We start from the raw sequence: 17,335 nt of genomic DNA, 5'->3' as shown, positions 1-17,335 counted from the left end.
CACTGCATAGCTTAGAAATCATCATAGTCTAGTCTAGAGGTATACCTAGCGTGATTTGTGCATTCAGTTTTAAAGAGTCATCATTACTTCATCTAGCGTCTGTACCTATTTGCAATTTCATTGGTGTCAGTTGACATACAACAGATGCAATGAATAGCAACGCTATAGTGTCTAAAAATTTACCACTTTTTATTTATTTTTAAGATGCAAGTATAAAGTAATTAAACAATATTTAAATAGGCTTTACATTAAGTCATTAATTTGTTAAAATCAATTTCTAAACCCCCAGTTATTAAGCCTATCGTATCTTAATAACTGGGGTTGTCGCATCATGTAAAGTAGGCCTTCTAAATCTCTTTACATGAAACTTGCATACGCGCATGTTCTAGAGAAATCTATTACACAGCAAACACTTCCCCATTGCATTGATATTAATCCAGCTACAAAGTTTATTAAATCCTTATAATTATGTATACCATACTTTAACGAGTTTACTCGTTTTACTATCGATTAACATAAAGATGTCTTCTGATAGGCCAATCTTATATAGTTCGGATAACGCGTTATCCAATTTGAAAGAAAGTTACGCGATATTGTGGCGAAATTCGTTCGTAATTGAGATTCATTTTGTTTGTAAATACTGAATATAGGTTAACGTCAAAGGATGTGGGTTTTTAATGTAATTGGTTGGTGGCCTCAGAATAAATATTGATTTTAAAATCTGGTCTAAAAATATTTTCATCGTTAATATCTTCCTAATATATGGCCTCAAATACACCATAACTACGAAAAACTTGCTACATCATAGGAAGTGTAATTAATTTGATCAACTGATTTATGCATCTCTATTTCATCTAAATGTATTAAAGTTATGTAACTGTACCTAATATTATGACAAATATCCAATAATCGTAGGCCATAAATAAGAAAACAAGTTTTAAAAATAGATCGCATGCCATCAAACCTTCTTGCATTTTGCTAGTTTGATAGAGGCTGTATATCGATGACATCATTGGATACGACGATAGTCCGAAAAAAAAAAACTTTGGCGGTAATGCTGCATAAGCTTTTGTGTATTACATGCATTCGTCAAATGACTCACCGTGGACTTTGTACCCTAAATGTTAGTAAGTAACACTTACCTATTTAGTTAATACTTCCTGCACGACCTTAGGTCATCTTGGAGCACAATTTGTATGCCGACGGTGAAGCTTCATTGTTGCATGAAGATTATTTCCGATTTGACTTGCAACTTTTTGGGTAACTACTAGAACTGTAGACTTTGGACATTGTACTTCAAATCGGGTGCAGAAAATTAGAAAAAGGTACATAACATTAACTAATATTAACCAGCATTAAAACACTTGAAACAGCCAAGTATTCTTTTATTTAAAAAAAAAGTGCTTAAACTATAATTTTGCATACCAAAAGTAGTTGATTAGTGAAAAACCAAATCCTTGTGACAGTAACGAAACTTCTATAGTATACCATTTTGGGCTCATATGTCCAACTGTATACGGGTGAATTTCCCGGGACCAAAAATTGCGTGGCATCGATGAAATCGGTACTAGAAATCATTGTTATAATATTCATATATTTTTTTCTAAGAAGGTGAAATAGTAATCAATGTGTAGCACTAAATATTTTGTTAATAGGATTAATTGGTTCTCCAAAAAAAAAAAAAAAACCTCAAAATCTTTCATTGCCGTGTTTGTCCACACGTCACCTTGATGTGTACTAGACCTTATTGATGAAAATGTATTAGTTATTTATATTAAAACCTACTTTTATTTGATTCGTGAATAGTTAAAGTATTGTTACGGAATACATTTATTCAAATATTTAAACAATACAACAAATGGTAAATAAAAAATAGTTTGTCTCAGAACTATCATTCATCGCCATGTCCTAAACATATTTGAGAATATTGCTTTTCCTAAGGGTTTGCGTCCCTCCCGCTATGCGCTAAATGTTGCATATTAGTGGACGTCAAGTGTTCGACGTGGAATGACGTGTGCACGTGCCTGCGTTTTTGCGCCATAAATGAAAGTATTCAATTTTTTTATTACTGGACATTTTTTCTCTCATCGCCGTGGATAGGTCTAACTTCTGTTTGAATAAGTTTGTCCTCTTAATTGATCATTCGGTACAATGCCATTTATCTTATGTTTATTTGTGATGTGTTAATTACTGTGAATTATTAACAGATTTTTGGTTTTTTGATGTTTTAGCCTTGATATTCATCGCCGCGCTCTCATTTCCGTGGTTTCCGTGGTCAAAATTTGCTATGGCAATGAAAAAAAATACACGGCAATGAAGAAATTTTCATCGCCATGCCTTGTAAAACAATTTCGTTTCATTGCCGTGGCCACATGTTTCATTACCGTGACTTATGTTTTCATCGCCACGGCATGATTAGGATAAAAAAACAATTTGTACTATATACAGTCAACTACAAAAAGATACTACAGTCAAATTATAAACATAATGGATTGATTCTTTCTAGAAAGCCAAGATGCCTAAACCGAAACTATCGGGAGAGGAGAGAAAGGAAAGAAAAAATTGTCTGAAAAAAAACGACGTGAAAAGTTCTTTCATTGCCATGGACGCACGTTTAATTGCCGTGTATGCATGTTTCATTGCTGTGGCATGAAAAATTTAATCTTGTGTATCTCGTTAGATTTTTAAGCTATCTACTAGATATTAAGTAAGAATACATATCTTATCTAAAACTTAAATAAACACTACTTTTTCTTGTTCTAAAGTTGAAGAATAAAAAATCCACGGAAATGAAAATTTTATTGGACCTGTTGAAATTCACCCATACCATATTACCAAAAACAGGGGATCTCTTCTTTCTAGAACTGTGTCGAACTTAAAGAAAGTTGCCCAAATCCAAACTTTAAGCGCCCAAACCGTTAAGTAGTTGAAGTGTAAGTGTGATTCTCACATAATGGGTATCACTTGCGTAACTGTCCTCATAACATTACCGGACATGCATGACGAGGCACAAAGCCTTATAGTGTTATTGTTTGGTAATTACATAACCAAAGTGAGGCCAATGTGATGGTAATCTCATTTTATCGATGATTGGGGTATTATCGAATTACTGTTGTCAGCTGCTATGCAAAATGTGAGGATTTCCGAAATTGAAGTTGTGCAATCGATGCGAATTTTTCTTAATGTGTTTATTTATGAGGATGTGGTTAATCGATGTAGTTAGTTTTGGTGCTTACAGAAACCAAACTAGTCGAAAGTGATCGATGTATATATATAGTGTAGTTACATTTGAACTGTTTGTGTTTTTAATCTGGGACTTTCTGTTAGCAGAATTTGCCCACGTATTTTTTAGCTATACCAATTTAACATAAAATTGAGGTAGTAAAAGACAAAAATACAAACGAGCCATAAATCTTTGATCTTTTAAATACATGAAGGTTTTTGTGATAGACTTCATTATACGGATAAATGGTTGGTGGTGAATTCATTTGTTTTTCTGAACGCCATATGATAATGGATGTCCACTTATGCACATCTAATGGACTCATAATGAAGCTTGCTATTGGGGAACAATTTTTAGTACTTAATAAATCTTAGCTACAAGCATTATCTCTCATATAGCATTCTGCATTGACTCTTTCAAGTTTAAGGAAAAGAAAATGACCAAGATAATTTTGCTGTCACCACGTAAGTGCGGACAAAAATTCGTTACTGCATCTAACAGTCACACTTGGTACTTGTAACATTATAATGTAGTCTCTATAAAGTGTCACTCACTAAAAAAAATAACGGCGTATGGTGATAATATGAATTTGACATACTAACTTACAATCCACAAAATGGCCTACATGACCTACTCTTCTAGCGTTTTCTTGGAGATAAATGGTCTAACAGCGTCAATTGTAGTGTAGCTTCAATGAAAGATCGAGAAAAAGGATTCTTTTTTCAACTGGCGGTACTTCTAGGCTGCCTCCATTGATCTACTAAAACCGGGTTTTTGTATATCAATGGCTGCCTCTGATATACTCATGTATTCATCCTGGACCCACACATCCAGCTCAGTACTCTCTGATTATTACAAGACACGATATTTTACCCAGCATAATAAAGCACACAAGAAGAAAAGCACATTGACACCATGATACTAGATTTACATAAAAATATTTTTGTATGATGTACCACGTGAATGTCCATATAAGGAAAATCGTTGTATGTTAGTAGATCTGTTGCTCAATCACTACGGTTAGATTTGCTCTGCTTAATATGTTAATCAGTACATTTTTTATTGCCCCAGTTCAATGTGGTGCAAACATGTCTACATTATTTTAATTTATGGCGTAAATGTTTTTGTGAAATATCTGTATTCTAATTAAGTATTTATTCTAATTAATTATTTACTTTTCATGTCCATTTATTCTGATGGAATACTTTAAATCTGTTAACAGCGCCATCTGTACACAGCATATCGAACTATACAACGACTTTGTGAACTTCAGCTTGACTAGCGATGAGTACACATATAAGCATTAGTTCATCTGTACGTCTTTAGAGGGCGTTAAATACCTCTTCGGTATGTATACCAACAGCTGAGTATTGGGAGAATTTTTATGTACTTTGAACAGTTAAGTGTATAAATAAGGCATTAACTTAAAACATGCAACAAGTACTTATGCTTTTGCGTACATCACTCTTGATGCAACTGGTCGTTATAGTATTAGAAAGAATCACTACAAACTTGACAGTACATATTTTTTCTTCTATGTATAAAATGTCAGCGTGTTCAATAATTAATTCACCATTTTTATGGGCTAATGAAGTTAAGTTTTGTCTTCGAAATGAAATATGTAGTTTGGAAATGAAGGATGCATGCATTAAAAAGTTAGCTCTCATATCAAGGCATAGGTTGTTCCTTAATTCCGTACGCATAGACCAACTCGACGGCTCCTAAGTATACTGAGTCAACTAACAAATTTTGCGAATTGCACTTTTTTGTGTATTAACACAAATAAACGATAACAATATTGTAAATACATAAAAAAGTCATTTTGTAACTATTGGTAATCTTAGCTGTTTGACCAGCTGCAACTATACAACGTATCATAAAAGCTACCGGGTATACGCTACAAAAGAAACACAAATAACGAATAAAAATATTGTAATTAATGATACAATTTGTATTTACAATAAATCATTTATCTTAACCATATAACATAATGACCATTGTGCTATTTTACCATTCAAATCCGACATTGCACCCCTTAAACTAAATTAAATATTAAAGTGATAACAAGCTTTCCGTAGAAATTTAAAATCTTACCTCGTGACTACTTCATTATTGTGGTAATATGTGATGATTCCTATGACTGTTTAAGCTATAATACTACGTTTATTTTACTTTACATTATTGTTGATAAAGACTAGAACTTTTACGGTAACGACTGTCTACTTAACAATGAGGTACACATTGTATGTATCTAGTGTTCTAAAGTTAGCTATAAAAATATTCTCTCATACTCCACGACTTTTAGGAATAGTGCACCTATCTCTAATTCCCCTATAAATATAACCTTTTACTGCGTCCATGCTTACACTATAACCCATTTGGTATAGTCAATTGTACATTATTTATACCTATCTAAAATATGGCTTAGAATTTGTCTACTCTTTGCTTAACCATCATCTTTCAGTTCTGCAGTACTTTTTCCTTCTATCACTGTTCAAACCCAAATGTTCTAATATAGCACATTTAGCTGAACGGCGCGTTCTTCGTTTTTTGTTAGGCTTGGCCATCCATTCTTCCTTGATCATGTCAGCTCCCTTCTCGGCAATCATCATTACGGGAGCGTTGATGTTACCATTAGTTATAGTAGGCATTATACTAGCGTCTATCACTCGAAGGCCTTGTATACCGTAAACTCGTAGTTGAGGATCTACGACCGCCATAGGATCACTTGAAGGCCCCATCTTCGCTGTGCAGGATATGTGATAAATTGTCATAGTATACTGACGTATGTAGCAGTCCCAGTATTCATCTGTGAATGGAGGTAAATGCTTGCAGTTTGGTAAGGGCTTGCTGTGGAATCTTGCTCCAAATCTCTTCATGGCTGTAGTTTCCCCAACAGCTATTGCAGCCTTAACACCTTCTCGCAAAACTCCAACATCATCAGGATGCGTTAGATAATTGTGTACCATAATGGGATAGTCCAAAGGATTGTTACTTCGCAGCTTTATGAATCCACGACTCTTCGGTCTCAACATCATAGGGAAAATACCAAAAACATCTTTATTGTTTATTTCGGAAAACACTTCGTTGTAGAAGTCATCAGTGAGACTGTGAGCTCTCTTGACTTGCGTACCACCGTCTGATGGAGTTGAAGCTGACGTCATCATAAACTCAATATCAGGCCAGTCATCAGAAGCATTCGCGTATTTGGTATTTATAAAAGCAACAACTTCTAATCCTATACTTGATGTCAGAGGGCCGTCTTCAGTAATTGCATATCGCAAAGCAGAATTTATATTAACAAGTCGGTTCATAACTAAACTGATGGGTTGATCTATACGGAATACAATGCCACCGACTGCAATATGATCTTGCAAGTTTCTGCCAACTCCGGGAGAATCTTGGATCACATCTACTCCTACTTCTTGTAAATGATTTGCGGGTCCTACGCCAGACAACATAAGCAATTGTGGTGATCCAATAGAGCCAGCTGACAGAATCACTTCGCGAGTAGCATAGACTACTTGCTTTTCACCATCTCTTATGAATTCGACACCATAAGCTCTCTTGCCATCTTTATCAATAAGTACTTTAGTAACGTGAGTAAATAGTGCAATGTGAAGGTTTTGACGTAATCTGACCGGCCTTAGAAAAGCTTTCGCTGCGGAACATCTAGTTCCTCTCCGGATGGTGAACTGGTACCAAGCGTAGCCGGTTTGTTGGGCACCATTTACGTCGACGAAGTCGTAACCCATTTCTTCTCCTGCTTGTATAAGGGCTGCTCCTATTGGCGTGTTGAATGGTGAATCTTGCACTGTTAAGTATCCTCCTGAAATTGGAAAATTATCATGAGTATCATAGTATTATATTCATTGCAGTGACATAAGAATTTATTAATCAAAATTGTATGTACCTGTTGAGTGATGTCTTGTGTCCTTGGCTAAGTATGGGTTTCGTTGATCTTGTGACTTCTTGAAGTATGGCAGTACGTCTTCGTAGCCCCAGCCTGGATTACCCTGCTCCACCCAGTGGTCAAAATCTCGTTTGTTTCCTCTGATGTACAGCATGGTATTCAGGACTGACGAACCTCCCAAAACTTTGCCTTTTGTCCAAGCGCAGCGTTTGTCAATCATGGCTTGGCAAGCAGTGTCTTGAGGCTGAGTACTGAAATTGAGATCAGTCTTCTTGTTATTACATTACATAAAATTGACATCGATTTACAACGGCCGTAAAACGTTATGTATGTATAGCTATGACATAATATTGCTATAATACACATCGTGTAATACTGAGATCACTTATAAAATTGTCTCACAGAAAATACTTTTATAATAACTCAATATCAACAATGACTTTGTAAAAATCCGGCCAACGACAAACGATTACGTTAACACGCACAGAAAACGAAAGACTAAATAATTGCTTCACATACCGATACTTCCAGTCCAGTTTACTCTTGTGTAGATATAGCGACAGCAGAGGAACATCACTGATATCAGTTTCGTGTCCTCCAGCTTCTAGGAGCAGTACATTCCATCCTTCTATTTCCGACAGCCTATTGGCCAGAACTGAGCCAGCTGAACCTCCTCCAACGATAATGAAGTCATATTTCTCTCGAAGATGTTTTTGGTTAAAGGGTCTTTGTTCAGGATCGAGGGTTTCATAGTTGAAATACGCCATAGCTGCTAATAGGACTGGGATGATGGAGAGTTTGCTAAGGCCGCCGATTGCGAGAGCCGCCTTAGTGGCCGCAGCTGCTACAGAAACCACACCCATTGTTGCTTAGTGTTGCATCATCGGGATCTGGAAGTTGACAGAAAAGTTTTAGTGGTTAAATGTGAAATGATGCAAATCACGATGCGGGTTTGAATGTAAAATATAGAGATATAATGTAAAACTCTTGATATCTACTATAGGGCACACAGTAAATTCCTATAAAGAAGGTGCAATGGATGACAACAATTTAACCTAAAGATTGCTTCATACGCTTTATGTGTAGGAGCGGAAGCACTAACGCAGCGAACCGGCAATATTACCTTAGATCATTATAAAGTAAATCAAGAACGTGTCGGTCATTGTCTTTACTTGTTTAGTAGAGGATGTGGTAGAATGTGTGTATTGTCACACATTTGCTAGCCCTAGTAGACGTACTAAAGAGGTTACCACCGTCTCAAGAATACCTTTCAATAAATGACCAGGAAAAAGTTTAATTATCAGCAGAAAGTGTCTCAAAGTCATGTAAAACTTATATTACGTCATTCATTGCATAATACTCAATTAACGTCAGTCATGTAAAAGAAGGGCGGGGTGCAGTATACGAGAGTGTCGAAACTGGATCGTTTTATGCAGAATTCTCGGAAGGAATAAGTTTGGAACAATTATCGCAGATAATTTGGAGCAAGTAATCGAAGGGTTGTCGTGCTCTCGATGTACATTTTTGGTTAATGGTATCGGATGTATGCTAAATATAGCTTTTTCAAGTGTTACGTGTCTTTTCATCGGGTTATACAACTAATTTGATCCTAACATCCCAGAATTTTCAATTTTGTTCCGATTTTACTCTGTGCTACAAAAATGTCTAAAATTTCATCAGCACCAACATTTACCCATTTATTCAAATATCCTCCGTGAGTAAGTTCTAAGTACTTAACACATATCCTGTTTAATGATTCAACATGACCGCTCAAAATTCCCACCATTGCAACATGACACGCGCGTATGCAACCAGTTTCTTCAATGGAGGTCATAGGGCCATAAGAGTCATGAGGTTCTTCCTTGAAGATGGCTTTAAAAGTAGCCTTAAAAATGTGTGTAACTACATTAGGTAGACAAGTTTTTGATGGACATTCTGTGACAAGTTGGGTCATTGTGTGTACGGGTATATCGGATGCATGACAGTGCTCGTGGATTATGTAACTGCATATTATGCAAGGCGACGAAATGTGTCCCCTTACGCGAACATTGTCTTCTTTACACATGTTTGTGTTTTAAGTGTAGTTTTTCAATGATGCGTGTCATTGCTTTGTTTGTTTTGATACGGTCTTCTAGTTTATCTTCTTAGACAAGTTCATTTTGGTTTCGTTTTTAACCGACTTTTTGTGACATCGAATTGTTTGTATCTTGATGCTCTACTCGAACTCTGAATTAGATCACTTGCGCATGATAGCGCAATATCCAGCCCACAATTACATCTGTCTTAAAATCTGCCTAAATCGGGCTATGATATCGAATCGTATTACGAGTCGTTACTGTATAACAGAGTTACTTAGATTTTTATACATTAACATGAGAAAAAATTTCTTTAGGCACTTGCTTTGCATCACTTGCTCCCACAGTTCCTAACATAGCAAAATATGCTACTATCATTAAGTTGATTGCAGGAAATAGAATTTTACCCAAAAAATATGGAATCAATTTAGCATTGTTATAAGTTTTATCGCCGATCATAGTGTGTGAACCGGGCCAAGCATAGCACCTTGGTTGGTTGCCACACCGATCTTATTGACGGGACCATCGCGGTTCCACGGTACACTTACTGAATACTTATCATGTGAATTGTTTCTAAGGGAGGCACTTCTTCTATAGTAGCGGTATGAAAAACATTTTTGTACCATGGACTATCCTCGCCCGTAGCTGCAACGTGATTGTCATTTTTGTCACCTCTAGCCGTTACTATATTGGTTTTATCTATGGGATCAACGATACCTTTATAAACATGATCAATCTGTCTACATGTACATTAGTAGTAACTAGTCTCCATATTGCTGTATTTACTACTGTGAAACATAAGCTAACGATATGTAACATGACCAGTGAACGGTGCTAAAGTATTGTGGTTATATGTCTTACAGTTCGATTAGTATATTATTAATGGATCAAGTGTTTCCTACCGTGATTTTAGTTCTTTAGTTAGTTATTATGAAACGTGGTTTTAAAAAAGTACCAGATTTGTACCACCTTTAAAACACCATCCCGAACAAAATCTTAAGCCATTACTAAAGTGGGTACTTTTTAAAACCACGTTTTATAATAGAAGTCTAGACAACTGCAACGTTGCGTTGTCTATTTGAAGACTGCAATTAAGGATACCAACATCAGAATATCATCTATGTCCATTGCATTAAGAACTATGCTAGGTACTACATTTCTTTGTAGCCCAGCTTTACAAGTTTGTTTGACATAGTCCCGATTATTAAGATAATATTATGCTTGCAAGCTGCGTATCTAGGCTTATGTCTTAATTTCTAAATATAAATGCAATAACGAAGTGCTATAAATCAAACTGATTTATTGTCAAAGTTATTCAAACAATCAGCATTTAGAAGAAGTAATTTCTATTTCTCAATTCGCCTGAAGTAAGCATATTTTGCGAAAACGTAGACACTGATGTAATGTCACACTTATGAGAAACGTTTGAGATCACACTCAAGTAACTAAATAAAGTGAAAAGCAGGCTCTAAGAAAATTGACCTTGGTATGTCAGAAACCACACATTAAATAACCAATGACGTCATTAACTGGTGAAACCTTTAACTTTTGCTGAAATTACGACGAATCAACATTGCTCCATAAATATTGCCTATCAATAATAAAAAAAAAATACCTAAATCTTTAATTAGTAAGACTCTCAGACATCCAAACATTTCAGAAGTGATCGTCTTCTCGAGATAAAGCAATTCGACTCTCGCGCATACTTTCACTGTCCGGTGCACTGAGCATGCGCAGTTGCATCGACTTTCTTAACCTCTCTCAGTGCCGCTGCGGTCGTGCCGGCGATCAGACGTCTGGTATTTAGGTCACGTTATGTAAACTATTGTAATAATACGAACTGTGACGATAACAATAGTAGTATTTTGAATAGGTCTAGATTTCTGTGAAATGAGTTAAAAAGTAAATGGAATTCACAATTAAGAAACATTTAATTATCGAAATTAAAATAATGGTTGATGTCTCAGAAATACATATTTTTTGTTATACCAGTCTAGAATTGATTTCTTTACGGACACAAAAACTACAATGTTTATTACTGAGGATAAACTAAATTACGCGAAAGAGTTTTAGTAATATTAATTGATCTGGGTCATGAACAACAGGTAGGCGATTAGAGAGGTTTCTAACACCGATCGGTATGACCTATATTGGTATGATTTTCAAGGTATAACAATGTATCGAAAAACATTTGCAACAATATACTACATACTTCTAACTTTACTTCCTTTCTATTGGATGGTGTCTTGAAGAGAACCACAATCGTAAGGATACCATAGAGTAAGATACTCCTAGGTATATCTGTGATTAGACTCGACTCTTCGACTCTTCTCGACTGAGAAGATGAAGGATGGCTTGATAATTTAAGGGCCTTATTTTACTGATGGATCGAAATACACTACTGACTGAACCTCCAGGGCAAATGCTTGTGAATGATCGTATTGTAAGTCTAATTCACATTACGAGCTGAAGGTTTAGTCACCTAACAAGCCCTACTGTCAGTATTATCTCAAACACCTGACCACCTCTGGCGTGGAATTGTAACTACGACTGCTACTGCAAAGGTCCCATTGGAAAAAGGTTCAACTACAGGGCACAGGTTTACATATAGAGAACTCTCTCACGCATCTATAATTTTCAGTCAGTAGGTACAATACCGCTGTGTATATTATTTTAATTGCTTGCACAAAGCCGATGGTTCCATATGGTTTCCAAAGCTGATGAGAATACCTCATGCAATAGTTTAATAGCGTCGTCATTTGTTTCAAAATTGCACTTTCCGAATATCATAGGATGTTCACATTCAAATGTTGGCGAAATATTGCATCGAAAAGTTAATGGTCCATATCAATTAACTATTATTAGATTTAATGTATTGTAATTAATTTTAATAACATTAAAAAGTATTGTGTAATGTAAGAAGGAAGTAAACTGTAGTGGTTATCGTAATACGATATGTGGCGATTTTGGTAAGTAAAGGCGCGTCTACAAATTATAGGCAATGTATAAATTATTTGCATTTTAAAAATATTAATGTTTTAACTCTACTGGAAAGTTTAATAGTACACTAGCCACATACTCTGGCTTCCGTCCGTTCCGTCCGTGGGTATATATCGGTATTTAATACATTTGTTGTTAAGCTGAAGAGATTTTCTGCAATAATAAAAATATGTACAATTAGAAAGCCCGTTTATAGATGCAAAGAAAGAAAAAAAAAACAAAGCCACCCTGATGAATCCCTTAATATATGAAAACTTCTAAAAGCTTCAAATGTATTGTTTAAATGTATATTAAAAAAATATATTTTACTACACAGAAGTGGATGGAATGAGCATGACGAGTAAAGAACATCAAGAAATAAATGTTGTTTGCATAAGTTCTGCTATCAAGCCTACTTTAGTACCGACACTCGAAATGGTCTACTCCTTATATTCATATAGGCGCAGCTTTAGACCCAGTTTATTTTATATTATTTACTCTTACAGAATTCATTCGATAACCGGTTTATATTTGAACTTTTTTGTAAGTATCGGATACAGTGCGTAACTTTTCCGTTTTCCTCATTTTACTGAATTACATATTAGATTTATTTAATAGGTAGTTAATTAAATTGCACATTTTATTTACCGTTTTCCATAGTTTAATCGACTTTACATACTTCTACAGTTTTTTTTTCAAACGTTAATTCACCAAAGCATGATAATATATATCACAGACATAGGCTTTATAATACTAAAAGGATCTTGTTTATAACAATCTACATAATTGTGTATCAACAATAAAGTCAATATTTCAAAATGGATTGATTGCGTAAAAGTGAATAAAATTGTAGGAAACTGCTAGTGATAAATATTGATATTATCGAGAACTGACAATAGCTGTGGATTGCGTATTTTTGTGCCATAGCAATCAAATACAACAAAGTAATCAGATGCTGCGAATTTGTGATTGTTTCGAACGGAAAATCATACAAATACCAACTGATAATGCTAGGATTGCTTTAAATGTACATATTTTTTTACATAATTATAGATTGTGATCTCCAGAGAGAGACTTAAAAAAACTGAAAGAATTCCACAGCTAATCCCGATTGAAACTAAAAGTCCAGATCATATAACTTTACGTATGAATAGTTTCCATCTTCTCCCACGCCCCTTGGGAACTACTCCAAGCATCCGCGTAAAATCCTATACTTCGACAATTCGAATATTTCCTCAATGTTCTGAGATTAATAAGCCCTTTCAAGCAAATAAACAAACTTATTATTTGAGTACATCTTTGTAATGATACGCATATCCTAGATTCAAATCAAATATTACGCACACAGTTCTCAATATCTTATTTCACTACTTCAAAAATCCGTAAGTCAAAACTGTACATACGTATAAAACATAAACAGTGTATTCTAATTTTGTGTCAAAATACGTTTCGTTATCAAGGTCGTATTAGGTAAAGCGGTGGTTTGACCCAGTAACGTACGGTAACTTTGACATTACCACACGCTTAGATACAAGATTTATTGTAATAGCTATGGAATTTGGCTTAATCCGTTTTTGATCCCGGAATAAGCTACGTTATTTTCTTGTTGCATAGAAAGTTATGATTTTTCGCTTCAGTTTTGTTTACGGCTAATAGTTTTTTGACATCTGTTCTATAAAGCTAATGTTTTACATTAAACGTTTCTTATTTATCGGTTTAATTATCATCAGCCTTTTTATCGGGAACTGCTGCGGAATTGCTGGGAACAGGCCTCATCGCACACGGAGAAGGACTGAACCCATCCGAATTCCTTAAATACTCCCTCAAATTGCGTTTGTTAAAGCTAAGCGTCCACTTGTCGGTATCGTACGCAACGGACGTATCGCACGCAACGGATCGTAGTATTATTTAGACGCTTGTCATCGTCAAGCAAGTAATAAAAACCCTGAGTTAAAATGTAAGCTCATTCAATATAAGGTGTGCGTGACGGTTGATGAGTTACTCATATTTTAATTAGCTTCCAATTGTACAATGTACACGACACTTATATTTTATCTCACGCTTAATATTATGCATCGATCACTTGTGCAAAGATTCAGTAGGCTTAAAACTTTATATGATTTAATGTTTTGGCTCGCCTCCTCGGAGAATAAATTCGGGTATTTAATCTGTAGCTTTTCTCCTAAGATGGGCTCATTTACACTGTAGGATTTCCTAATTTTAATAACACTAGTTTACAGTACATTTGTTGCCGGGATTTTTTAAGCTGTTGTTGACTACTCATATTTAACCATATTTAAAACTATTAGTAGTTTTTTTTTATCAGCTCTAGTTTTTGAGATTCAGCTAAGTGCGGTTTAAAGAGAAAAAACGTGGATTTACCTTAAAGAATATTTGTTTAAAAATTATATTAATTGTTAAGTTCCAAAAAACTTGGCTTTAAAGCTCTTCTCTTATGTGTAGACTTTGGGAAATGGCGTATCAGAGACCAGCAATAGTCAGACATCATATTTACATCCCAGAAACCCTGATAACGTTCTTCCATGACACGTTAATCTTGATGCATACGTTCTCCCCTGCTCTTCGCTCATATCTCCTAAATTTTCTGGAAAATCTGTCCAGATGACTGAAGAGGAAGTGAGTTTATGCTCAAATTGCATCCCATACCTCTTATTTGTAAAAGCAGGTCTTCGACAAGTTCAACATAATTTTCATTATAATTTTTCAAAATTCAATATAATTTTTATTCTCTGAAAGTTCAGGTGAATGCTGCACTGGTCGCTAAACACATGTTCTACTTCGGTTTTGCCATTTAGCTCGATTTTTGGTGTTTAAGCTGTTTATGTTCACGCTACAAAAGTAAGAGTCGTCGAGATGATTTTTCGATTCTTTCCAAATAGTTGGTGTTTTAAGTTGAAAAGTACTTCTTTTACTACTTTTCCATAATCTTAAATATTCAACGCACGATTTACAAACACAATCAGGAGCCCAAGATTTGTCATTTTTATCTAACAACATTCCAAAATATAAAAAATAAGTATTTTTAAGCGTCTCTGGTGACATTTCTACTCTTCTCAAACACATATTCTCCACGTAAGTAACAAACATGGTTTGGATTGTTCAAACACCGCCTCCTTGAACTACTCGTGTTGTAAAAACTTCACATATTTGTATAATTACAATAAAATACGTACTTCAGCGACTGAAAAAGGTTCAGAAAAGAGAAAGTCAATAACAAGTAAAGTCGAGCTACAAAAAAATTTTTGCGGGTGTAATTAATAAAAACTAAACATAAGTGAATGTTACCAGCCATTAAATCCACGGCAACAGGCAAAAAGTTTGATTTTGTAAACTAGTGTAATCAGTTCCCGAGATCCAAACAAACAAAAAACTCTCGGTTTTGTTTTATTAGTAAGTAAGTAAAAACTAAAAGAGCTTAGTAAAAAGTTTAACTTCCTCGTCCCATAATCAAATTAGCTCTTAAAAATACTTGTAGAATTCAAATTATGTTCCTTATCTTACACATAATCTTTGCCACGTTATGATGAAGTTACATAAGCAGTTTGTTTACTTTTTGCAATTTACGCGGGAAAGTACCGAGCTTCCAAATCATTGATCTTTGCGAACACTGAATCAGTAAATCAACTCCTCTTCTTCAATGCACATTTTATTTATTATGTAAGAAAGCAGATCCGATACTCTTACGACAGTAAACCACCATTGATCTTTATGGTGATTGCGAAACACCATATTCCTCAACAGAATGCAACACAGTCCGTTTTAAGTAACTCATTAAATAAACCCGCATAATTAGACTCATTACCATGTAAATTACCCATTAATCTCTTCTAAGTATTATTATTATTAACATGCAACGTTACATTCTTCAAATTGGGGAAAAATCACTGAAACCTTTCTTTTAAAATGTCTTAAAAATATTTTCTTGTCTAGATAGATACGTAATGTACAAAAAAAGTATAACAATACCTGAAGATAAAACAAGCACAACACTTTTACAAGAGAGTTCACTGTTCACAACACCATGTGGTTTACCATTCACTGGCAGACTGCGCGCGCAGACCCGCTATGCGCCTGCGCCTGTCTCTTGCACAACCAACTGGTTGCGAACCTACGGTCAATGTTAATAGGCTAATTCTGATTTAGGACGATAGATCATCGCGGGTGGCTACAGTTGTTTAGAACCTTGAAAAATAATTTGGTAAAGGATTCTTTTGAAGATTTAGAGCTTAAAATAACAGAAGAGCATCAAGCAACGATCTTAGGTTCCACATAATACACAAAAGGCTAACTAACGTCATAATGAGTTTGGAATGTTTGCAAAATCTTGTTCAGCCATTTGCAAATAAAGACTCTTAGAATTCCTCGCCAAATTATTTCATTGTTTGTTTGGTCTTTTTCGTAATAGGATAGATAACTCGGTGAAATTAAGATCCTTTATCATTATATAATCTTCCACGCCGATTTCGGCAACGGCGACCACTTCGACCCTAATGGCGTGCGTGTGCTCTCATGTGGCTGGAGTATCCAATTTTGTGCGTGAAAGTCCGCGCACACTGCGGACATGTCAGGGTACCAGCCACGGGGGTGATTAGCGGGCGGCAGGCGCGGGGGTGCCACCGCCTGCATTACAAGGATCGCCCCTTGTGCTCCGGCCATCATAGGGACCCCTCCCCATTGGGGGGAGGCATGAGGGGCCTGCCGTAAGGCGGGCTATCGCCGGGTGGGGGACTGGACGCCGTAGATTCCCAGACCCAAAAAAAAAAAAGGTGGTCGAGCTTTCAACTCATCTCGTTTGGCATCCAACTCAGAAAGCCGGCGTGCTTCAAAGTCAAAGAATTTGGCTTTAACGCGGCTTCTCCAGTCCCTGCGGTTGGATGCCAGATTCTCCCACTGAGACGGGTCAATGGAACAGCTTTTCATGTGGCGCTTTGGCGCTTCAGCACATCCTTGTATCGCAGCAGCTGTCCGCCACGTTTCCGCTTGCCCTCCTGCAACTCGGAGTAGAGGATGCGCTTGGCCACTCTAGTACCCGGCATGCGCAGTACATGCCCGCACCAACGAAGCTGTCTCCTCATGAGGTATGCTTCAATGCCACCTACATTGGCTTCCCTCAACACTTCTGTG

General features: G+C 36.0%; 2 protein-coding genes across 3 annotated transcripts in view; one reads left to right on the top strand and one right to left on the bottom strand.

Annotated features, from left to right (window-relative positions):
• The window catches only part of LOC124639745 (flotillin-2), a 279,960-nt gene that overhangs the window by 173,543 nt on the left and 89,082 nt on the right, over nt 1–17,335 (top strand). The gene's annotated exons all lie outside the window — the stretch shown is intronic.
• On the bottom strand, nt 5,141–16,251 carry LOC124639738 (glucose dehydrogenase [FAD, quinone]-like). The gene is made up of 4 exons (XM_047177200.1): nt 16,178–16,251; nt 7,656–8,026; nt 7,137–7,387; nt 5,141–7,052 (listed from the first exon to the last, which is right to left on the bottom strand). Exons 2-4 carry the CDS (start codon nt 7,997–7,999, stop codon nt 5,677–5,679), a joined length of 1,971 nt encoding a protein of 656 aa, XP_047033156.1. The 5' UTR covers nt 8,000–8,026; nt 16,178–16,251; the 3' UTR covers nt 5,141–5,676.

This window comes from Helicoverpa zea, chromosome 19 (assembly GCF_022581195.2).
Source record: "Helicoverpa zea isolate HzStark_Cry1AcR chromosome 19, ilHelZeax1.1, whole genome shotgun sequence".
Taxonomy (NCBI): domain Eukaryota; kingdom Metazoa; phylum Arthropoda; class Insecta; order Lepidoptera; family Noctuidae; genus Helicoverpa; species Helicoverpa zea.
The sequence above is the reverse complement of the archived record's forward strand: the minus strand, read 5'-3'. Positions and strand labels throughout refer to the sequence as shown.

Coding starts and splice junctions, on each gene's coding strand:
- LOC124639738 (XM_047177200.1), bottom strand. CDS start 7,999: ATGGGTGTGGTTTCTGTAGCAGCTGCGGCCACTAAGGCGGCTCTCGCA. Junction 7,388..7,655: donor AAACTGGACTGGAAGTATCG/GTATGTGAAGCA, acceptor TCTCAATTTCAG/TACTCAGCCTCAAGACACTG. Junction 7,053..7,136: donor CACAAGACATCACTCAACAG/GTACATACAATT, acceptor TTCCAATTTCAG/GAGGATACTTAACAGTGCAA.